The sequence below is a fragment of the Gavialis gangeticus genome, unplaced genomic scaffold (assembly GCF_001723915.1).
Source record: "Gavialis gangeticus isolate Ggan-Ray unplaced genomic scaffold, GavGan_comp1, whole genome shotgun sequence".
NCBI lineage: Eukaryota > Metazoa > Chordata > Crocodylia > Gavialidae > Gavialis > Gavialis gangeticus.
In genome coordinates this window covers 5414194-5437687 of record NW_017729001.1, presented here as the reverse complement: position 1 = coordinate 5437687, position 23494 = coordinate 5414194, and the positions used below count along the sequence as shown (strand labels likewise).

The window sequence follows — 23494 nt, the reverse complement described above, 5'->3', positions numbered from 1 at the left end:
TTGTCCTTAATCCGGGAAGCTAGTCCCACTTCCATCTCTGCCTTGGCCTTCCTAACTACCCACCTACATCCCCGAGCAACTGCAGAATAGCCCTCCTTGGTGATGACCCCTTCTTTCCATTGGGTGTAGGCCACCTTTTTAGCAAGGAGACATTCCCGGATGCTTTTGGTGAGCCATGGGGGCTGTGGGACATAGTATCAAAAGCCTTCCTAAAGTCCAGGTATATGTCCATTGGTCTTTCCACATCCACAGAGCCAGTCATCTCATCCTAGAAGGCAATCAGGTTGGTCGGGCATGACTTGTCTTTGGCGAATCTGTCCTGACGGTTCCTAATCACCGTCTTCTCTTCTGAGTGCTTAGAAATGGATTCTTTGATGCTACATCACTTTGTAGCTCTACAGAAATACAGTGCTGGGGGGAACTCACATTCATAGCTCCCTGGCTGGAGCATTACAAAATTGCCACAAAGAGATGCTTTCTAGCCAGGGTGTGAAAGGGATTTGCTCTGCTTCCCCCTGCTTGCTTCTACAGGGAAACCTGCCAGCGAGCCCTATCACTGACAGCCTGCTGTTCCCTCTCCCATCAGAGAAGGGGGACTGGCAGGCTACCAATGATCACCCAACAGCTAGTCTCTGACAGTGTGGGCAGCAGTGGTTTCTGCCCCCTCTGCTGCTGGGGTAACAGCAGTGTGATGGTAGGGACTGAGGAGCAGAGCTGACAGCCAGGTGTGGAAAAGGAGGGCTGTCACTGTGAGATGCTGCTCTGGTTTGGGAGCTGTAGCTCTCCTTGCTGCCGGCCACCCCTGCAGGCATGGGGAGCTCTTGGTTGCTGCTCCCCCGGAGTCTGGAGCAAAGGTGGCTTTGGTGAGGAGTGCCCACTGCTGCCCTGCTGCTCTCCCTCTCCTGCCCTCCTTGGAGGAGTGGGGGAGAGTGGAGGACTGGGGATGCCAGATGAGCAAGAGAAACCTCCTGTAGTGCTACACCTAACTGTACAAATGTTACATGTTCTGCTACAAACAAAGTGCTATAGAGCAATTCCTAGTGCTTGCAGCACTCCAAGGGCATGGATGGCACCTCAAATACAATGTCTGCTCTTGAGCATCTCTTGCAGGAGAAAATGTGCTCAAATGATCACCTGCAAAAACCTCAAATGTATACAATGCCTTTAAGAAGACCTTGAAGTGGCAGCCTGATCCAAACACAGAAATGGTCCCAGTTTTAAATAAAATGGATGTTCAGCTTTATCATATTCCTTTCCCGTCTTATTTCCCTGTGACATGCTCCTTGCACAGGCTGTGATTTGTCACTCATTGTCCACAGCTGCTTTGGCCATAAGAACATGATTTCAAGGCTATAGCATAACTTGGACATGGTAAATCCCATCTGCACTGAAATGCCAAGCCTATGTCACGTTGTGGGCATTACTGTCCTGTAGTTGGAATCCTGAAGATGGTTATGCAGGGAAGGGGTCCTGAACAGTTCAATAAAATAAAAGGTTGGAGAAACATACATTACAGGCTTAGGCAGAAACCAAGAAGAATTGTGAGGACTTCAGTGATGCCTGCACGCTAGACATCGGTGCCTGGCTCATATGTGAAGCTGGCCCTCTGTGTATCAGAAGTCAAATTTAGGGATCAGCATTGACTCTGTGCTATATTATATCTGCTGTTTAAGAAAAGCCAATTTCAGTGAGATCAAATACACAAGGCGTAATGGTTTGAGATATGGAATCGTTTCTTTGAACCTGACAGTGAAGTGTGATTTTATAGCTCTGGGAAAAGGAATGAGGAAAGAGGCCAATGTGTTTCTGTTGTGCGGCACTGGTGTTTTTGAGGTACATACAGCGCTCACAGCACGTATAAGGAGACAAAGCAGGCCCAGTCTCCAGTACATGCTCTTGAACTGTATGTTAGCTCACAGAGTGGGTGGGCAGTAATCTTGAGGAGAGGTTTTGATGTCACTTTAACCTACCACCGTCTTCACCCCAGTCCAAAATTACAGCAACATCCCATCTAGCATGTTCACTGTCTTATCTGATCCGGTCTCTGAATTCACCACGGTTAATCATTGTTACCAAGCCTTGATGCAGGTAACTAAAGAACATAGCCAGGGGGTTCTAAGCCTTGGTGTTTTCAATACAAAATCTGGCCACTTGCTGGTAAAATCAGCCAGATCCCTATTTCTGCTGGGAGCTTTGCTCCAGGAATGTAGTGTTTGGTAGGGCTTCATGCTCAAGATGTCATGTCCAATTTTTATGCATTAATATCCACTTCTGAACACTGAAAATGTTACTTTGCCTAATGTATGAGCAGTGGTGGTGAGAGAGAATATTATTTGAGCGGGGGGGCTAAGGGTGCAGGGGACAGTACAGAGTGGCGCAGGGCAGTACGGGGCCACCTCCCTCCTGTACGGCTGTTGCAGGGCCAGTGCATGCTGGGGGTGCTGGGTGCAGTGCTACGGTGTCACAGTGGAGCGGTGGAGCTGCGTTGAGGGAGCTAAGCCCTGTTAGGCCCGGTCTTCTGCTGCCTATGTGTATGAGCTATAATTTGCCTAAGAAGAAACATCATAAACTGGGAGCCCTAAGTAGACACTGTGGTACAAAACACAATGGACTGTAAAACTGTCACTGTGTATGAAAAAGACAAATTTATTAAGATCTAAATATTCACTCTGAGGCTACAGCAGAATAAATGCTGTTACAAACAAGTAAGCACTAGGGTCTAACAATTTATACTGCTGATAAACAGCTCTCTGGTCTCATAGGTCTGCATGTTTTGAAACACTTAATGTTCTTGAAGTAATTAGTCAGATGCCATTTTAATACAAATTCCACCAGAAAGGTACAATCAAATGCATCACCTGTGACCACTGCAAGATAATTCATTTAATCAGATAACTCCGGGAAACAGGCAAAACAAAAAAAAACAAAAAAACCCCCCTCAAAACATATACTTGTTAAATAGTAAGGTAAGTTTAGCAGCATTTCAAAAATTTGAAAGTCCAAAGGCTCTGTTAATCATGAAACCCTCAAATGCAACAATCTGAGGACTAGAGCCTATCCTGTGAGCATAAAATGAAGGGATGGAGAATCATTATTTATCTGTCCAGGAAATGGGATGTCCACAGTGTGCAAAAAACAAAGACAGACAAATGTGGGTAGCGTCATGGCTGTATTAACATTTATAGTTCAGCATCTGTTACCTCTTGGTTGTGCTGGTGGATTCCCACTTAGCCAGAGAGCCAGGTTAGGCTATATAGTGTAGGGAAAGCTGTGGATAAACTACAATTTCATGCACCTTGGGCTAGATTTTGGCTGTATATTTAGATCCTCTGTGCTGCTCCAACAGTTTTTGTGGTTGTAAAGGGACTGAAACTGCCCACAGCAGAATTACCAAGCTGTCCCTTAAAACAACCTAAACATAAGCATCTATGCAACTCCAAACACATGCTTCCATTCGGCATTTCTATGAACCAGAGCTACACTCATACCCATTGTTCAACCTAGAGAAAAGAGTCTAAAATGCTGCTTGCCGTTTTTAGCCAAAAATAATGATTCTATGTGGCTTGCTAAATAGCAGCGATAAGCAATCCCTTCTGGGTGATATAATTGATGATGGCTTTAGAGACAATGTAGATCCTGATTCAGAACCTGAATATGAACCAAAACCGTGAGTGAACTGACTTCCATGCAGCAATATTTGCAGCAGTGGTTTGTACACCTCCTTTGAAAGAGCCAGTTACAGCCTGATCCTTTAATGAACTGTGGAGGGACACTGATAGTTCTCTTAGCTTATCGCACCAATGAGAAGCCTACAGGAACGCAGGATCTGTCAAAAAGGCAAGCAGGCATCTGCACCCCCAAGCTCCTCTACATGACTGAATCAGCTCGGCACACTTGCATATGGTTACCGCTTTTTACCAGCCCCACAAAACAGCTTAAAGTGGCAGTTTTGAACCATGCTATGTTCCTACATACTGAAGCCTGAGTTCTTCCTTCTTTTTTTAGCAACTGCTAACCTGTTCTTGACCCCTCAGGTGAAGCACTCATGACTTATTGCCACTCACACTACCACCAGCATACTTCATCTGTTGACTGTCAACTCAAGGTGTGAACAACTGATCAGCTCCCATCCCCATCAGCATGGCACCTGTTCACTAACTCTGTTCTAATGGCTGTTGGGACAACTGCTGCCCAGCTGTAAGCATACTTAGGTTATTTCATGTGAGGCTTTTTGACTCCATAAGACAGCCAGCCTTTTCTTTAAACCACCAGTGAACAGCTAGTCTCTTCACAAGTGTTTCAAAGCCTATTTGAACATCATTCAAGAGGAGTGCACAGCAGGTAAGGCAGCACTGAAGTTGTATTTTACAATAGCAACTGTACTTTTGCAATTTTAAGGTATTTACCAGCTCCATCAAAGAAGAGGAACAAATATTTTTTAGATATAACTGATCCCTTGGACATAGACTCCTAAACATCAGCAATGCAATGCACTCAAAGGGACTGCTCACCTGTTAGAAGGGCAGTCCCTTTGGGTTCTTCAAATTGAAAACCTTTGCTGTTCAATACTGGAGTAACTCCAGGAGGAAATTAAACATCAGATCTTTCTGGCAATAGACGGGGATAATTCCAGTTTCCTGCTCAACAGCCCTTTCGTACTAGAGCAGCTTTCAATGATAGCATATGTCATGTCTGAGGCCAGAGATGCTGATGCACGGATGAAGCCTACAATCATTGTATTACAGAATAATGAGTTAGCGGAAAAGCACTTTGAAATAACTCAGGTATGAAAGGAGCTATCTAAAATCACATTACTCTAGTGTATAACTGACGATTACCCTGAAAGTCCCCTTACTCATTCTTAACAGTGCACAACATTAGATGGGATTTTTTAAACTTTGTTCTTGAAGCTGTGAGAGAGAGCCACTGGCCGTGCTCACAGCTCTCTCGAGAATCAGCAGTATTATTTGATTTTTAAAGAAAAATGCACTAAGATTGTAAAATAGCTGTGCACCACACTTTGGGGCTAGAATAGGGCTGTGCCAAAATAAGCAAGAGACTCTTAGAGAATTGTTCAATCACCCAGAGAGCTCAGTACAAAATTCCTGACATAAAATACTGAAGTAAAAAATTAATAAAAGAAACCACAAGGTTGTGTGATGGGAAGTGGACAGGTGTGGACACGAAGTAATGTTACTGAAACAAACTAGCAGCTCTAAGAGAATTAGACCCTTATGCAGGTGAGGTTTTTCAGAAGAACTAGTAGAGTTGTCCAGCTTGAGATTATAACAGTTTTCATCATTAAACCTGAGTGAATTTGGTTTGTTCCCAAAGACCCCTGGCTTCTCCATAAAGCACTGAAAATAAGGCAGAAATCATGCAAATCAGAACTGGGCTTCAAATTCTTCACCAGCATTATCTTACAGTGAATACTAACACTTTGTTTGCTGCAGATGGTGGACATATGCGAAACTCCCTTTTCCAAACTGTACTGAAGCCTGGGATGAGGTCTGATGACCTGTGCCGTTTCAGCATGTTTGGGGTAATCATTATATCAAGCTTTGAAATCTGATGGTCAGCGCAAGGGAAGAAAAATCTGAGGTACAAAGGAGGATCAAACTCTCTTAACACCCAGTTTTTCTGTTCAAAGGAAAACTGCATTGATTGTTACAGAACAGCACCTGATGCTGCTAATTTTTATGTCCCCTTCCCCCCACAACCTGGCTGGGATTCTAATACCAGTAAAACCAACCATAATATATATTTTTTCTTCTAAAAAAATATGCGCATGTTCCTTGCAAAGACACACAGTGGAAAAGAAAGCAAGAGGAGGCTTTCAGTCTTTTTTATCAAAGGCATCAATGTCTCTGTTGAACCTCAAATACTTCGCCTAAGGACAGGAAGGTAAAATAAAAAAATAGAAAGTGTGTTAGCAAATGCTCCCATGCAAAACTCTAAATTTTATTCACTTTTATTTATATATTCAACAATTCTAAAGTATTTACTTCTTGCTTTGACAAAAATGAAAAATATAGGAGCACTTTACTCTCTTTAGGAGAGAAGGGTTATATATACAGCTATGGAGAGATATCAGTTCCTCCTTTACATAAAAAGAAAAATAATATTAATAAAAAAGTGCTTCATTGATCAAAAAAGACTAAGAGCTGCAAGCATTTATTCACACTATACATCACAGACCCAAAAAACCCGTATCATAACCTCTTGGCACCTGTCATTAGGAACTGCAGAATCTTAGACTTAGTTTTGACTGTCTATTTGCACCACAAAACCACACCATGTTAGTGTGCAGAACTATACCATGTCCCCCAAAATCAGACTTCTAATCACAACCTCAATGGAAAAGCCAGAGTGATAGGAGCTGTGTATTACTCTGGTTCCTGTTCCAACTTTCTCTGTTTTACCTGAAATTGTAACATCTAGAGCAGTTCCAGGAACAATTGATTCTAGATACAACTCAAACGGGAGACCCTGTCTTTCTGTCTGCTCTTCCCTACCGATGATCTGAAAGTGTTTCAAAGCATGTACCAGGGAAAAACTCAAGGAGTCTTGTTACCAGCCCCTTTGTAATTTAAGTACATAGGCTGCTATGTGAAACAGCTTGAAACATTCATGTATGTCTTGTGAATCTTTAGCTTAACTCTACAGCAGTTTATGCTTCTTTCTCAAAGAGTGTGGAAAGTTCAGATGTCAAAAGTAAAAGGCCTTGACACTTCTTTCCCATTAGGTGCTACCAGACATTCTCTCTGTGTGAGCTTCACTCTAGGTGATGTTTTGATGCTTCACTAACAGCGAGTATCCATCTTGCCCAAGATCCATTATAATTCCTTGCACGTTAATACTAACAACTTTCAAATACTTCAGTGGGATTTGTTCTTTTTGAGAACATCAGAAGCAGAAGCTGTCACAACTTAAATGTGGACAATAAATCATGAAGCAGAATGTTATAATGTACCTTTCTTCTCCAAACTGCACTAAGCAGTGTTTATCAAAAGGAAGAGACATAGGTACAAACAGTTCTCTGTTAGAGAGACTCACACTTTATTGAGGTGACTTATAAAAGCATGGAAAAATCCATGATTTGTTTTATTCTGCATAGGGCCCTTGGTCAGGATTTTCATGTCTGGAGTATGCAGACCACAGAATGAAGAGAAGGAAATGTTTCACAGATGGTACCAGAGGCGGTATGCTACCTTTTACTGGCTGACAGCCTGAGGGTAATGACATTTAGTTAGCATATCACAGCTGTCCGTTAGTTGCTCTGGGTTATCTCATTAAAGTGTGAGTCTGATCTACAGTATGATATTCATCCTATGTTTGTAGGAACCATGTGAATGTACTATTAGTGAAACAGCTCTGCCTTCCGTGTAAACCACCCTAAAAATGGAGCAAGGGTAGAAGTTTAAAAGCCTTCTAATTTCCCGGACATCCCCTTTTTTTTTTTTTTTAAATAAATTGCATTTACAGAATCTTACATAGAGATGCCAGTGTAAAACCACCCCCAAACAAGCAGTCTGTTCAATCCCCTTCCTTCTCACTTCCCTCAAACAAGCGCACACTTTCCTTAGCCAAAGGTGTCCAGATGTTTCCACTCAAAATAATGGCCAACTTGGCTAATGGCAATAACACATGGATTATATAATAAGTATGTACAGAGCCACTGAGTATGGAAATCTGTGATTGATTCCCCTTTCACGCAGGGAGGATAACTAAACCCACTCTAAGAACAGAGAGGGAGAGTGCTCTCTTGGGAAAGAGATTCCCATTTCTTCTAGCAGCAACAGGTTCCCAAACAGCAGTTTCTGGTTTGGAAGTAACAGGAGTGACTGAAAGCACTAGCACTGACGCTACAGGTATTCACGCTCTGCACGCCATCTCTGGACTGATCCCCCTCCTCTCCTTTCCTCCATAAAAAGGAGAAGTCTGTCTTCAACACAGCAGTGGGAGTGCCAAAAGCATCAGAGACCTGGCTCTGGACCCAGCCTCCTTTCCCACTCTACAGTCTTCCAGCAAACCAAAAAAAAAATAATATATATATATATATATTATATATATATGTACACACAAACAAGATAAAAAGGAAAGGGGGGGCAATAGATGGAAAAGAAGAGTCCCACAATCCAGTGGTACATCCTAGAGCTCTGATCCTCCGAGCAGTGTTCCATGCCTTAAACTCCAAAGTGCATGGCTTCTCCAGTCCTACCAGCATCAGTTCACCAAGCATGTGCGGGTCTGTGTAGGGGAAGATTAGCACTGTCTCTCTTTCCCATTCCTTCCAGGCTGGAGCTTTAATTTGAAGTGGCAGTGATGGGTTTATCCAGTTCAAGGTCAAGGCTGGAACAACTGGGTTGCAAGCTGCTGTAGCAAGATTTGCAGACTCTGCTGGGTTCAAAGAGCTGTTGACTAGGAACTGGCACCTTCTGGTTACAGCAACTGGAACAAAAGACATTTCCACAATTCCTTGAAGCAGGAACAAGAAGAGGAGAGAGAAATGGAAAAAAATTAGAAGCATATTAACACAGCTACTCATGTTTTAACCTGACACTACCTCTTAATAAGTGCCTGTGAAAGTGGCTAGCCTGGGAGACTGCACTTGTATTTTTTAAGTAACAGAGCACAGGCAGAAACAGGGCAAGCTTCCCCACCCCACACCCATGTTGCAGCACTGATGGGACCAGCTCTATAGCTAAGGTAGAGATTGAAAGCTAAATACTTTTACCTGTTATGTACCAAAATTAACATATTCAGCTGCATATCTGCAGTTTTTGGCACTTATGCAGAGTTTTCAATTCAGCTTTGCATACTGCCACTAAACATACTCAGTATGGCTCTGGTCTGCCTAGGCAGCTGTGCAGTGAAACAGATTTGCCCATGTATACCCCCAAGGCAAGGTAAGTCACAGGATTTTACCCGCAGAAAAAAAATGAGGATCTGGTATTTGAGGCTGGACCCAACGACAAGGACACTTATCCAGGAAGCCCCAGTTTCTAGGTCTCCCTCACACATGGGGTTTGAATCTGTGGCTCTGCTTCCTGGCACCAGTGTGGCACAGGCAAGTCTATATGCACAGCTTTCTCCAGCACTTCTCTTGGAGCTGGGCACAGCTAGCCCAGAGAGGGAGTTATATTGAACCAGAAGCAAAAGTGTAAGACAGAGCATGTGGTTCACTGAGATGACTGCTGCTTGGGAATGAAGGGCAGTCAGGGCAGCTGAAGGCTGAGCTGAGTGCTGTCCCTGCTCCTAAAGGGGCAAAACCTGTCTAATACTGTTTATACAGTCTAGCCAATGAAATGAAAAGTGCAGTCTGGCCAGCTTCAGGAGGAGGGCTGGAGAAGTGGCTAAGTCATGCCTACAGAAGGCCTGAACAATTTTCTGGGGATTAGGAGATGTAGGTTCAAACTCCTTCTGGCTACGGGGGACATAAAACCTAGGTCTTCTGCTCCCAGGGCAGATGCTCTAACTATTAAGCTACAGGGCTAAGCGGCTGAAGGTCCCTCATCCCCCTCCATTTTACCTCGTGTGGTGCTCATCCAGGTTGATTCTGTCACCCATTTTGCTCTGTGGTGAATGAGAATCCCAAATGGGACTGCAGTTACGTGACAGTGGACTGCACATTTAGGCCTCACTTTCCACTTGTAATTCAATCCCTGGCCTCTCTTGCTGAGTGTTTTAGGTGCCTAAATCCTACTTTCAAAGGGCCTTAGATGCCTAAATCACTGACGCTCTTTTGAAAATGTTACTTAGTTCTCAGTGTGTGTCCTGGGACCCTGGCTGAGGGCCCGGGCACAAGAATAAGTTACCACAAAGTAAAAAAGCACAGGATTTACAGCACAGCAGCTGCTTTATGGTAACTGCTCGCAGGCATGCTCTCAGGTAAGAGAAAGCTAACCTCTGTCTGGCTGCTCCTTGATGAAAGAGAAGTAAGTTACTGCAAGTTAACTTTTGTGTACCACTGGATAGGAGAGAGGACAAACAGGTATGTGGAATAACTGCCATGTTGTAAACTCCTGCCCATATTTACCTTGCAGTAACTTGTTTGTGGTCCCACAACCTTAAACTCTCACCTAGTGCAAGCTGGCAAAAAGGCTGCTGAAGGGCTCTTACTTCGTTAACTAATAATGTGATCCAGGTCTGAACAGTGGCTTAACAGAAAAAGGCTTTGGGGTTGCTTTACTTGTCTAAAACTGCCTGCTTGGTAAGGATAAGTACCTGGGGGTAACTGGGCCTTTTCCTCCAGCTTCTTACAAGTACATTCTTTAGAAAATCAAAGTACAAGACAAACAGAAAGTCATAATAAAATTAAAAAACTGTGGTCCTCCCAGTTCCTGCATGATACAATAAATGTGTGTACAGTAGCTCAGTGGAAGCACGGCAGCCCCACACTTCTACATAGAGAAAATGTATGAAAGTCAACACGAATCATGCAAAGCCATGAGATGAGCAGCCACGTATCTATCCCATGCTTAGAAAGTGACAGCGACTATGCAGCACAATGAACAGTCTTATACGCAGTCTTGTCAGGTGTCAGTTGGCGGAGGCACACTGGCTCATGCACCTCAAGGGAGCTGTGGATAAGATTTAAATCTGGAAAATGACTGAAATTCTTCTCCCCCACGCCCCCGCAAAGCCTGGCTCTGATCAAGTGAAGCTGACGAGAACTCCAGTTCACAACCCTGCCCTCGAAGACTAGGAAGGCATTATTAAGGCTTTAGCACTGAACTTCAGGGATCTGAATTCTTCATGTTCGACTCAGAAACTCCCAGGGTTTATCTGCTTGGCTGAAACCTTTCTCATTAACTCCGGTGGGAAACTGTTGCTGCTGCCAAGAGATTTCTGCTAGGAAGAAAAGTCTACACGTAGCAATCTTGATTCATCTTTTGAGATTACCAGATGTCGGTCACTAATGGAGTGACAGTCAGCAAAGGGAAATCCCATTTTTACCTCCTTGAGCCAGCCTCTGGTCTTACTCTCAGCACTAGCAAACTCAATGATGGCTATAGATTTGTATGGTGGTTTTGACACTGCCTCATGGATGCCATCAAAAACAGCTGGAGTGAAAATGACTTAATGCAATATAATACAGAAAAGCCCTGCAGGAAAGCAGTTCAGGTATCCTACAGTCCTGCTGAAGCAATAAGTATTCAGCACAAACTTACCGTTGGCAAACTATAATGAAGAGCAGCCAACAGTATTTTTTAAGATACGTGCTGACTTGAAGTAGCTCATCTTACACGTTTGAGTGTTTCCCCCTGCCTAACCCCGTGTGACGGGGCACACCGTTCTGAAATGACAACCCGTCACACTGAAACTCAGTCCTGTACACCCTGCCAGACATCTGCTTCACCTGAGAGACGTAAAACAGAACAAAATAAAACAACCCCCAAAACAAACAAACAAAAAACCCATCAAATTTGGCTTTCCTCTACAGTGCCTGGAAAATCATATTCATCCTGTGAGAGATGGCATTTTCTTTGCCTCATCATAATCTGACTACCACACCTCCCTTGTCTGGCCAGTCACAAACATCCACCCCTTATACTACTGCTCCCCACACTGCTTGTTATTCCTGGGGTATTTTAGTCTCTCTATAATTGTTGGTCATCTCCTTCCAACACACTTCAAAGCTACACCAGGACTGTCTTGAAGGATTCCAGCAATACTACGGCAAAAAGGAAAGGAACTGAAAATAAACTGGTGACTAAGCACGGTTTGCTACTCAAACAAATGATTTACTACTAAAATGAGACTTGGTTTAAACTGAGATGTGTTTATGCTACAAAAAGCTTAATCCTAAATGCCTTCCTGTGGAAACAGTGGCCTGTTTAGAGCTCTAAATCCCTGGCAGGCTGTACTATCCATCCACAATTAATTTTTGGTGGTTTCTGGGCAAGTGGAAAACAAAGAAAGGGAATAAAGTTAGTTTGGAGAAGTTATCAAAGAAATACAGACAGACAACAGACAGAGGCTGTTGCAAATGCTCACCAGGTTTGATCAACACGTTCAATGTCCCTGCAAGGAGGGGAGAAACAGCTCAGAAGAGAAAATAGCAAAAGAAGCAAATAGTGGCAATGAGGGACACTGGAGTTTTTTTAACCTGGCAAAAAGTTTAGAATATGTGATTTTAAAACTCATTTCACCTTCAAAGGGAGAAAGGACGAAGATCCACCCTGTGCAGCAGGATTAATGACAATGTAAATTACTGAAACTTTTTTTGGTCTTCTAGTTGTTCAGGGAGCTTATTACTTACAGGTGGTATCTTATAAACCACAAAGTTGGAAACAGTAAGACCAGGAAATGCAAAAACTAAAGGGCAATTGGGAATAAAACTGAAATCCTGAAACAGTTTCAACTCCTTAGTATATAAAAGCACAATGGGAATTCCCCAGAGCACAGGCCTGTCTGGAAGTTGTAGACTAGATCCTAAGTGAGAGAGTGAGTCCAGGGAGATATGGGAGGCAAAGCGATGATGCTGAATGGGAACATTTTGCAATAGATGACTAAAATAAACAACCCAGTAGAGAAAAGACAAAGGAAAACACCAGACTTCATCTCTTATCATGTTCTTCAGACACATATTATTTAAATACTTAGAACATATACTTTTCATCTGAAGTTATAAAATATATTTATCTACACACACATAGACAAGGAACCCTAGGAAAATGAAAACTGTTCAACTTCTGTTCATTCTTCCATGGGCTTATCTTTTCAGGAGGACAAAACAGAAAATAAATAGAAAAATGGACACAAACCAAAGATTATGTTTTAACTCAGTGCTGCTTCTTATGGCAATACAGCATCAAAAATAAACTTTTAAGTTATAGCTCCTGTGATCACCTTGTCAACTGCAAGATTCAGCAAGAAGACTGTATAATATAGTGATATATCTTGATTCCTAAAAGCTTTAAAATGCAGCCAAAAAACCTGTGATTCCCTGTCTCAAGCCAAAATCAAACTAATCAACAGGCTAGTGCTACCTGCCCTTCATCAGACCCACTGTGCTGGCTCTATCTAGTATGGCCTTTCTGGGCAACAGATTTTGCGAAGACTAATCCAATCAACCTGTATTCCAGATGTCTGTCTCAAAATTTCTTATACAAGTCATATAATGAGGAGCAAAGGAGGGATGGAGAAGGAAACAGTTTTCTACCCAGTGATGGAAAAAAATGTTACTGAGGGGTTGACAGTATTAAATGGTAAATGGACTGTACAATGCTGTATTTTCTCAGGTACAATATACACACGTTTCCCCCAAAATCAGCTGCTGGAAACTGGTGTGCATGTTTTAAGTAGGGAAATACAGTAATAACAGTTTCTGCAGTAACAGAGAGGGGGTAGAGAAAGTAATGCTGCACATATGGCACAGGGAACAGTAAAGGAAGCACACAGCTCCTTGGCTGTTAGCTGTAAACACTTTCTGCAGCAGAAGCTCATGCTGCAGAAGCTGCTACTAATTCAGCATGAACTTCTGCACTTCTAAAGCAGAACCAAGCCCAGGCTGGAACAGAGGCCCTCAGCTGACTCTGCAGGTGGTGCTGCTGCTGGATCAGGCTCTCTGTGGACCTGGCAGGCATTTCTGGTTGCCCACCCAGCTCAGCTCAAGAGAAGGGGCTTTGGGCAACTTGGTTTAGCCAGCGGCACCTGTCACATCCTGCAGCTAGGCAGTAAGCCTGTGCGAAACAGCTAATATTTGCTTCAGATTCAGCTGATTCAGGGGACAGTGATTCAACTCGGTGATTCGAATCACTGTCCTGAACTGATTCAGGTGGGGGGGCCATCCCCACTGCACCCCGCTGCCCCACACTGCGTGGGGGCTCAAGCCCCCATCCCCTGCATGCTCTCCCAGTGCCCCCCATGGCTACTTTGCCTGCCCCAGCATTGGCTCTTTAAAAAAAAAAAAGCCCCCTCACTCACCAGCTCTTGCCAGGTGGAGGGGGGGTGGGTGGTGATATCTCCTGCCCCACACTGCCCTGTGTTGCATGGGGGGCTCTGCCATGAGCCCCCATAAGTCCTGACAGCTGCTACAGCATCTAGTGAGTGAGGGCTTTTTTTTTTAAAGAGCTGGGACAGCCAAGGTAGGGGGGAGGGGGGAGAGCAGGCAGGGGTTGGGAGCATGTGGCAGAGCCCCCCACACAGTGCGGGGCAGCAGGGATTGCCCCCCCACCCCGGCAGCAGCCGGTGAATGGGGGCTCTTTTTTTTCTTTTTTTTTTTAAAGAACTGGGAGCTGGGCCGTGCGGGGCAGCCATGGCGGGGGCTGGGAGTGTGGGTATAGGTCGGGGGGGGCGCTCAGGGGGGCTGGGGGAGCAGGCAGGGGATGGAGCCTGGCAGGAGTCCCCCCATGGTCCCCTCCCTGCTTCTCCAGCCCCCCCCCTCCAATTATCGGCATACAGACTGGGTCCAGCTCCCTGCAGCAGCGAGCAGGGACTGCTCGAATCTCCAAATCTCTCTGAAGCTCTCTGAAACTTTTCTGAATTGATTCAGAGAGCTGCAAATTGATTCAGACCTTTTTATTAGTCTCTTGGTTCAATTCAGATTCGGCTGCCGAATCAGGCCAAATCTCCTCTGAGACAAATCAGCACCCAAAGCTTTGCACAGCCCTACTAGGCAGCTAACAGAGCAGCCACAGTCTTTTGCTCTGCCCATAACTGCAGTTGCCTGTGTCTTCCCTGGGAAAATACTGTACTTACCAGTATTTTCAAGGAAAAATCTCTACTTCTTCATCCTGCCTTTCAAAAACGAGGTGCGTGTCTTATTAGGGAGGCATGGTGTACGTGAGGAAATAAGGTAGTTTATAACATTTACTTATGAAACTATGTTTGCAAACAGCAGGCGGCCTCTGAATCAAAACTGAAGGGAAAAAGGGGTCTGACTATGTTTCAACAGGTGCAGAGCTGATACGAGTTGCTATTTTTGAACTAGATGCTATAAACAAATGGGAGTTCAATTAAGGAAGCAGCCTTGTCTTTCAAAGCTGAGTTCCTTGACTTCAGCAGTGAATATGGACCTTATACTTTAAAATTTCTTTTGTTTTTGTAACTTACCTGCAGTGGTGCTTCCTGCTGGCAAGCCAAAATGTACTGTCACAACCATAGCAATGGGCAGCTAGGTGGTCTGGAAGCCATCGTGTTACCTATGAAACACAGAAAACAAAGACAAAGGTATCAAGGACACAGCACTTATCTAGAGACAAATCTGAGGGCTACAGGCTATACTGGCAGAACAGATTGGGGAAAAAAGGTGGGGGGCATTGCTCTATACGTTAGGGAACGTTATTTCTGTAATAAAGATGAGGACAGAAGAAGGACAGATCAAAGTCCTATGGGTCAGGTTTCAAGGGGGGTAGGGGTGAAAGGGACTTGGTAGTGGGGGTCTACTACAGACCCCCACACCAGGAGGAGGAGTTGGAACTAGAATTCTTGAAACAGCTCTTAAAGACAGTACACTCAAAGGACCTGGTTGTCATGGGTGACCTAAATTACCCAGACACCTGCTGGGAGGAGCAGTTGGCTAGGTCTGCCGTTCACCTAGGTTCCTAACCTGCATACAGGACCTGCATCTAACACAGGAGTTATGCAGTCCCACTAGGGGAAATGCCTTACTTGATTTTGTGCTGGCCACAGATGAGGACTTGGTGGGGGATCTACAGGTACAAAGTAACCTAGGGGATAGTGACCACCAATTGATAGGATTTACTATCTGGTGAAAGATGGGTAAGACAACTAGTAGGACAGAAGTCCTAGACTTCTGAAAGGCCAACTTCAACAAGCTCAGGCAATTAGTTAGAGTGGGACTGAGGAATAATCACATCTGTGAGCTGGGAGTCCAAGAAGGGTGGGAGTTCCTTAAGGGACTGATCCTGCAGGCACAGAGGGGTACCATCACAGTACACACAAAGGGAGGCAAAAGAGCCAAAATACCTTCTTGTCTGAGCAGGGAAATTCAGGAGAGCCTTCAGAGGAAACTGTGGAAGCAGGGGGCAGCCACCAAGGAAGAATATACCTGCTTGGCTCGTGCTTGCAGGGAAGCAGTGAGCTAGGCCAAAGCAGATGCAGAACTCAAGTTGGCAACAAAGATTAAGAGCAACGAAAAGGCCTTCTTTAAGCATATAGGGAGCAAACAGAAGGCGCAGGATGACATCGGGCTGCTAAAGAATGGACTAGGGCAACTCGTAACAGATAGGATGGATAAAGCGGAGCTCTTAAATGATTTCTTTGCATCTGTATTCCTAGATACAGATACAAACACACCTCCCAACGAGACTTTAGTCCGGTGTGAGAGAAATACCAATCCAGCAATGGTTAGCACTGACCTAGTGAAGGGGTACTTGGAGGGGCTGCATGTATTTAAGTTGGCGGGCCCCGATGATCTTCACCCAAGGGTACTAAAGGAATTGGCTGGTGTCATAGTGAAATCACTGGCGCAACTGTTTGAGTGCTTGTGGCACTCAGGACAGGTACCAGAAAACTGGAAAAGGGGCCGATGTGGTCCCTATTTTCAAAAAAGGGAGGAAGGAGGACTTGGGTAATTATAGGCCAATTAGCATCACCTCTATTGGCAAGATTTTAGAAAAAATCATAAAGAATCACATTTGTGGGGGGCCAGTGGGTAATACAATGTTAAGGGGCAACCAGCATGCGTTTGTAGCAGGCAGATCCTGCCTGACTAACCTGGTCTCTTTTTATGACCACTTCACAAAATACTTAGATGCAGGGGAGGAGATAAATGTTACTTACTTGGAATTTAAAAAGGCTTTTGACAGTGTCGCACCCAATTCTCACAAGCAAACTGAGCAGCTGTGATGTAGATTTTTTCACACTAAGGTGGGTGAAAAACTGGCTTATGGGACGCACCCAGAGACTGGTGTTGGATGGGATGGTTTCCTCCTGGAGAGATGTGGGCAGTGGTGTTCCCCAAGGCTCTGTCCTTGGACCAGTACTGTTCAATATCTTCATCAGAGATTTGGATGAAGGTGTTGAAAGCACTCTGTCCAAATTCGTAGCCAACACCAAACTATAGGGTATAGTAAACACAATGGAAGGCAGGGAGCGAATTCAGGCCGATCTGGACAGACTGGGGAAGTGGGCAGATCAGAATAGGATGCAATTTAACAAGGATAAGTGTAAGGTGCTGTACCTGGGGAGAAAGAATCTCCAACACACCTATAGACTGGGAAGTACCATTCTGAGTACCGCAACAGTGGAAAGGGATCTTGGAGTCATAGTCGACACAAAAATAAACATGAGTCGCCAATATGATAAGGTAATAAGTAAGGCTAACTGCACTCTTTCTTGCATTTGTAGGTGCATCATGAACAGGTCTAGGAGGTGATACTTCCCCTCTATGCGGCATTGGTGAGACCACAGCTGGAGTACTGCATCTAGTTTTGGACACTGCGCTTCAAGAGGGATGTGGATAACCTTAAGAGGGTTCAGAGGAGGGCTACGCATATGGTTGAGGGCCTGCAGGTAAGATCCTATGAAGACAGACTGAGGGACCTGAATCTCTTCAGCCTCCACAAGAGAAGGCTGAGAGGTGATCTTCTGGCTGTCTACAAGATCATCGTAGGTGGTCAGCAGGGAATAGGATGGCCACAAACTGAAGGAGAGTAGATTTAGGTTAGACATTAGGAAGAAATTCTTTACAGTGAGGGTTGCCAAAATATGGAATGGGCTTCCAAAGGAGATTGTGCTCTCCCCTACCTTGGAGGTGTTCAAAAAGAGATTGGACAAGCACCTGCCTGGGGTTACTTAACCACAGCGCTCTTTCCTGCCTGGGGCAGGGGGTCAGACTCAATGGTCTACTAGGTCCTTTCCAACCCAAGAAATCTATGAAATCTATGACCCAAACTCAGAAAATCAAGGCAAGGTGCCTTTTGCTTTAAGGGGACAGAATCAGAGTTGGCAATAATGAAATAAAGAAAAGACAACTCTCAAAAATGTGATTCAGTGCATTCTCCCCAGGCACACAGAAACGAATAGGGCTTAACCCCATTTCACTTTACATGCCTAAATGTTGCACATGTAGAAGCAGAACTGCAACTCTCAGCACTTACAGTTTGCAACTCAGTGGCCACATCTACATGAGACACTGACTGCGCAGTAGCTCGTTACTACTGTGGAGTAGCATTTCATGGCACAGAGTATGATGCAACGCTACTACACAGTAGTAATGAGATTCTGTGCAGTAAGTGTGATCTAAAAGCCATTTGGCGAAGCTACTGTGTAATAACTCCGGTTACTGCACAGTCATTTAGTACTTGTGTATGCAAGTACTAAATGCACAGTAACAACTATGCAACCAGCTTCTCGTGCAACTGTGCCCAGTATTGCCCTTCAGTGCTACTACCCTGCTCGGTAGTGCTGTTTCAGCTAGGTAAGTAGAAAGCGAAACAAAATGGCTCATGTATGTGTAAAGCTGGGCAAGTCCTGAAATTTTAGGCAGGCAAAAAACATGGCTATCAGGTGTGAGAAAGTCCCTTTCTACTACTTAGCCCAATGATACAGTGGATACAGCACTTAGCTAGGGAGCAGGATACCTCAGCTCTACAACCTACCTGCCCCACAGGGGTTTTAAAAGTGTCTTCTGTTTCCCAGCCAAGTGCTCTAATCCTCCAACCAAGGGCTGAGAGAATGGACAAATGTAACACTTGGACTGGTTTAAACACAGTTTAAACTACAGGGCTGGATCCAGACCTACAGGCATGTATGGTCTGTGGTTCTGCACACTTTTTTTGCAGTGCCACAAGTCGCATACTTTGCATGTTAAACCATGCATAGCGCTTCGAATTTGCAGTTCCGGGGCAAAATTTGCTACTGGAATTTCCTGGTAGCAAAAAAAAAAAAAGGAAGAAAAATGCAGTGCAAAGCACACCGAAGTGGCATATGCCAGGACAGAGGGCTGTCTGCTGGCCCGTCTCTGTGTGCTGCAGAGACCCCACACTGAGGCACCCTGTGCACTTCTGGCTGGCTGGGGTGCAGCGTGCCTCGAGCAGGCAGCCCTGGGTTGGCTGTTCCCGTCTCGAGGCACACTGTGCCCCAACCAGCTGCTCTGAGGCTGGCTGGGGCCAAGGTGCCACAACGTGGCAACTCCACATGCTTCACAGTGGAGCCCCTGCACTGAGGCAGGTGGAGACAGGGCAGCAGCCAGCCCAGGGCTGCCTGTTCCCCTGTCTCGAGGCACACTGCACCCCAGCCAGCTGGGGAGCAGCTGGCTGGGGCACAGAGTGCCTGTGTGTGGAGGCTCTGCAGTGCATGGAGATGGGGCAGCAGGTAGCCATAGGCTGCCTGCTCCCCTGTCTCCATGTAGCACTCCATGGCTGGCTAGGTCACAGGGTGCCTCAGCATGGAGGCTGCCTACCAGCTAGCCCCACAGTGAGGAACCCTATGCCCCAGCCAGTACCCACTGCAGCACACGGACCAGTGGAACAATGTGACCCGCTGCAAACTGCATGAGCACAGGCGGGCACTGCAGCACAATGTAGTGGCACAAATTTGTGCCCCTATGATTTGTGCTGCTGCAAAGACATGCCCCTGCTCATGTGGACGTGGCCCAAGTGTCTAGAGGGACAAGCCAATTTAGAATGGTTTAAACCTCCTGGACTGTCTCCAAAGCATACCTGTTTGTCATTTTTTAACAGGTTCAGTATTATGTGAAGACACTAATATTTCTGTGACTAGTGTCTGGGCAGACTTCCAGATATCCCACATTGCACAGCTACTCTGGTACACTGCCAAAACTGTATGTCATTAACCCTGACCCTGTCCATGCCATCCCAGACTGATTTGGGCTAGGGGGCAAAAAGAAGACAGTGGCTACGTGGGTATAGTGGGTACCCTTGCTTCTACAGTCCCAGGGCAGCTGAGTATCTCTTTGCAGCTTTTAAACAGAACTTTCCCCCCAAGACCCAGGTCAGTTTCATTCTACTGGTGGCAACTAACCAAGCTTTGGGGCATCCTAGGCTGATCTGAGCCAGGGAGGTAGCTAGGTGGGTCGTGGCGTACGCCTGCTTCTGAATTCCCAAGGGGCTACCAAGTCTTTGCAGCTTTTAAACAACACTTTCCCCAAGCCACTGGTTAATTTAATTCCATTCCTGACCTTTGGCAGCCCCCTACACCACAGCACCCAGTATACTGGGAACCTACTAGCAGGGGTCTAGGCACTTCCCAACCCCAACCTCCCTGTGGGAAAGCCTTCTTAAGCCTGAGCCAGAAACCTTGGGCAGCCCTCCAGAGCACCCAGGCCACCCTTTCACTCCTAAATCAACCTGCGATGCACTGAACCCTGGTACACTGCCAGAAACTGAAGTAAAATGAGGAGTGGCTTGGGGGAAGTGCTCTTTAAAAGCTACAAAAGCTCTGGCACCACCAGAGCACCCAGAAGCAGAAGTCTAGGTAGTCTCCATCACACACCCACACAACCACGTACATCTGGGCTCCCTCAGTCACGGCACCATGAAATTTTATATATACAGTGTAGGAATGGTCTTTATAGAACTCGATGTTAGTGAAAAAAGCGAGCAGAAAAATGCAACTATGGTCGATTTATGTCGTCTTCTTCCCCTTCCTTGGCATCCAGCTAGTCAGGGTCTTCCTCTTTTTGGAGGACACTGGAGCAAGGCACTGGCATGCATGCAGGCCTACGTATTCACTACCACTCCCCAGCAGCAGTTGGACAGCACTGCAATGCCTAAAAGGTGACTTAGAACTCTTGGCAGTGTGCATATGGATGCCTCTAAACTGGGACAGTTGTTAACCAGTTTCCAACCAGTGACATTCTTGGAATGGTTCAAGTACTATGTCTAAGTAGAGCCCTCTCCAACCCTCCATTTGAAGCTAGCCCACTGGTCAGCCAAGATGTATAAATATGTGGGGTCAGGAGAAATGAACAAATTGGAAGGTGTGTGGCTCAGCAAGCTGAATGCAGTCCTGAAAAGGAGGGGGCCTTGGATCTAGCCTGGGACCCTACTTTTGTGGGGAAGAAACTTTCTACTATTACTTATTCACTGACTATTAAATACAACGTGACATGGACTAGCTCCAGGAGAAAGGTGTGTAGATAAGCAATGCCTGCTTGTTATAGCACTTGCTGAGAACCAGACAATGCAGTTACAAACTTGTTCTGGGGAAGGGGGTCCCAGAACTCAGGTCTTTTACCCCCTAGGGGGATGCACCAGGCTATTGGGCTAAAATACAGGAGGACTGCCAACTTTCAGGGCAATTCCATTTTCCCTGTGGCAAAACAGAATCCCAAATTGTACCTAAGTACCAAAAGCTACAATTACATGGCTATGTGCAGGCCATTTAGGTCCATAAAATGAAACAGGATTTTGCCCATAATAACTCGGTTCCTGATTTTATTTCTGCACTGTAAAGGCATCCAAGCCAAACACATACATAGTGAATAGGTAGTGCAGGGAATTATTAAGTCCTTCCACAGTTTCTCAAACAGATTTCATATGTAGACAGCTGACAGCAGAGGGCTTAAAGGCACAGGTACAGACATTCAAAGTATTACAAGACAAGTTAAGGCAACGGGGGTAGTTTACCAGAACCCGTAATATTATGGCTTGTGTTAAGAATATTATGTCCTAACAGAAGGAAAGAGGAAGGAATATCACAGACAGGGAGTTAGTCTGTACCTCTGTGTCCTGTTTATCCACCTGCTCCCAGCTGGCTTCAGAGAAAATCTCTGTGCTGCAGCGAGACAAGCAGTTCTGATCCAGATTGCTTTCCGAGTCGGGTATTGAAGTCTGTTGGTAAACAAACATAGCTGAACAGAACCTGCACATACTCCCACTTCTACATGAACAAGATTTGGACAGCTGAGAAGGGGGAATCTGTGCACCTCCTGCTGGGAAAGACCAGGGTTTGGGTCATATACACTTACCCACCTACAATTTAGATTGCAGTAACACAGGCAAGAATGCTATCTGGGATGGGCTATGGATCCACCAAATGAGGGATTTTTCTTGTATAAAGGTATACTTCAACAGGTCAGATATGAACTGTTAGCCCTTTAATGCCAGGATTAAGCAAGGTGACATGGGTTTAAGATCTATGTACTACTGTGTATGTGAAAAGGTCTGGCTATAAAGCACATAGTTAACCGTGGCCCCCTAAGAATATTACAGTTATAGCCTGTTACTCTAGTTTCACACACCAATTTCCTTTCCAGTGTTTTTTCACTTTTAAAACATATTTGTAGCATGTGTGCCTTCCTGTTTCAGATGTCTCATGGGAAGATGCAAGGTAAATTCATACAGGAGGAGACATAAGGACTAGAGCATACATTCACATGTAGGTCTTTGGACTGATGCTTCCTTAATATACTCTTGCCAGGCAAAACTTTTACACTGACATGTTTGTTCTCCATATGCTTGTATACAGAAGCTTGTACCAAGCCAGGCCAGGCAGAAGAAAAAAAGTAGAGCCAAGAAACAGATTTTTAAAATATGTTTCGGTGGCCTAAATACGGACACAGGCACTAAGTAGTATCCATCAGCATGCAGCTACCTAATTCCCAGTCTAGATTACAAGCTATGAAAGCCTTTAATAAAATGAGTGCTTTGAATTAAGCCTGTGGGCCACATTTCTCCTAGGAATCCAAGCTCCTGCTAATGAGAAAAGACAAGTTTGCTTTGAATGATGCTCAGCAGAACTTTCATTCACACACTCAGCATTTAGCTATTCATTGTACTGTCATTGGCACCAATCTGACTGGCTCCAGAAGCCCGTACAATTCTCTCCCAATGAATACACCTGGAACTATCCACCAGCTCTGCCAACCAGACCTCTTTGTCAGTTCCAAAAAATGCTTATGCCTACATGAATAAAAAATGAAACTTGTAAACAATGTACAGTTGTGTTGTTGTTGAAAAATAAACACGTTACAACGTGCATGTGTTACATTTTAATTAGTATTTTCTGTGCTGTGGTAGTGCCCAGAGACTCCTCCTAGGATCTGCCTGTCACTATGCTCTGTGCTGTTCAAACCTTCCTGCAGAAGACAAAGCCTGATGTCAGAAGATTACAACATAAGAATTTTGTTAAACCTCCCCATTTCTTCTCTCTGCCTTCATCTTCTCTCATCTTCTCTAGCTCTTCCTCCTCCTTCCACTCTCTTATACATTTGGCAGTTCCAGGCCTTTGAAAAAAAGAGCTATGAACATTGCACTAGACTGTACAATTGCTTGACAGTAGTAGGTCTTCAAAGAACAAGTAGGGAAAGCCTCTGCACACCTGGCTCCCAGCTCCTCTGGCTCCCCACTGCCCCCTGCCACTCAGCCGAATGGTAGGGGCAGCGATTTAAAAGCTGGAGGGTCTGGTCTGAGAGAAAGGAAGGCAGAGACCTTCTCTAGCCTGGCTCCCTGCTTTTCCTTGCTGTTCTGCTGAGTAGCAGATGGGAGCAGGTCCAGGGAAAGTCTCCTTGACCTGTCTCCCGACCCCTGCTCCCAACCACTGGCTTTTCAGTCACTGC

At 45.1% G+C, this 23494-nt stretch overlaps 2 protein-coding genes and 1 long non-coding RNA gene across 6 annotated transcripts in view; 1 reads left to right on the top strand and 2 right to left on the bottom strand.

Annotated features, from left to right (window-relative positions):
• LOC109290303 overlaps positions 1 to 401 on the bottom strand; it is a 16571-nt gene extending 16170 nt beyond the window's left edge. Inside the window, exon 1 of the long non-coding RNA XR_002095568.1 lies at positions 245 to 401. This is a non-coding gene — a long non-coding RNA (uncharacterized LOC109290303). The remainder of the gene's footprint in view (positions 1 to 244) is intronic.
• The window catches only part of LOC109290302 (acyl-CoA dehydrogenase family member 11-like), a 33150-nt gene extending 26993 nt beyond the window's left edge, over positions 1 to 6157 (top strand). Inside the window, exon 15 of the mRNA XM_019506739.1 lies at positions 5454 to 6157. Coding sequence (XP_019362284.1) covers positions 5454 to 5514 — 61 coding nt within the window. The 3' untranslated portion in view covers positions 5515 to 6157. The remainder of the gene's footprint in view (positions 1 to 5453) is intronic.
• The window catches only part of MTMR3 (myotubularin related protein 3), a 119557-nt gene continuing 102018 nt past the window's right edge, over positions 5956 to 23494 (bottom strand). Inside the window, exons 17-20 of one of the 4 annotated variants that reach the window (XM_019506732.1) lie at positions 21657 to 21767; positions 15061 to 15149; positions 12001 to 12027; positions 5956 to 8478 (exon numbers count right to left, since the gene is read on the bottom strand). In XM_019506732.1, the coding sequence (XP_019362277.1) occupies positions 8307 to 8478; positions 12001 to 12027; positions 15061 to 15149; positions 21657 to 21767 (399 nt within the window). In that variant the 3' untranslated portion in view covers positions 5956 to 8306. The remainder of the gene's footprint in view (positions 8479 to 12000; positions 12028 to 15060; positions 15150 to 21656; positions 21768 to 23494) is intronic. The other 3 variants (XM_019506733.1, XM_019506735.1, XM_019506736.1) reach the window with 3 other exon arrangements.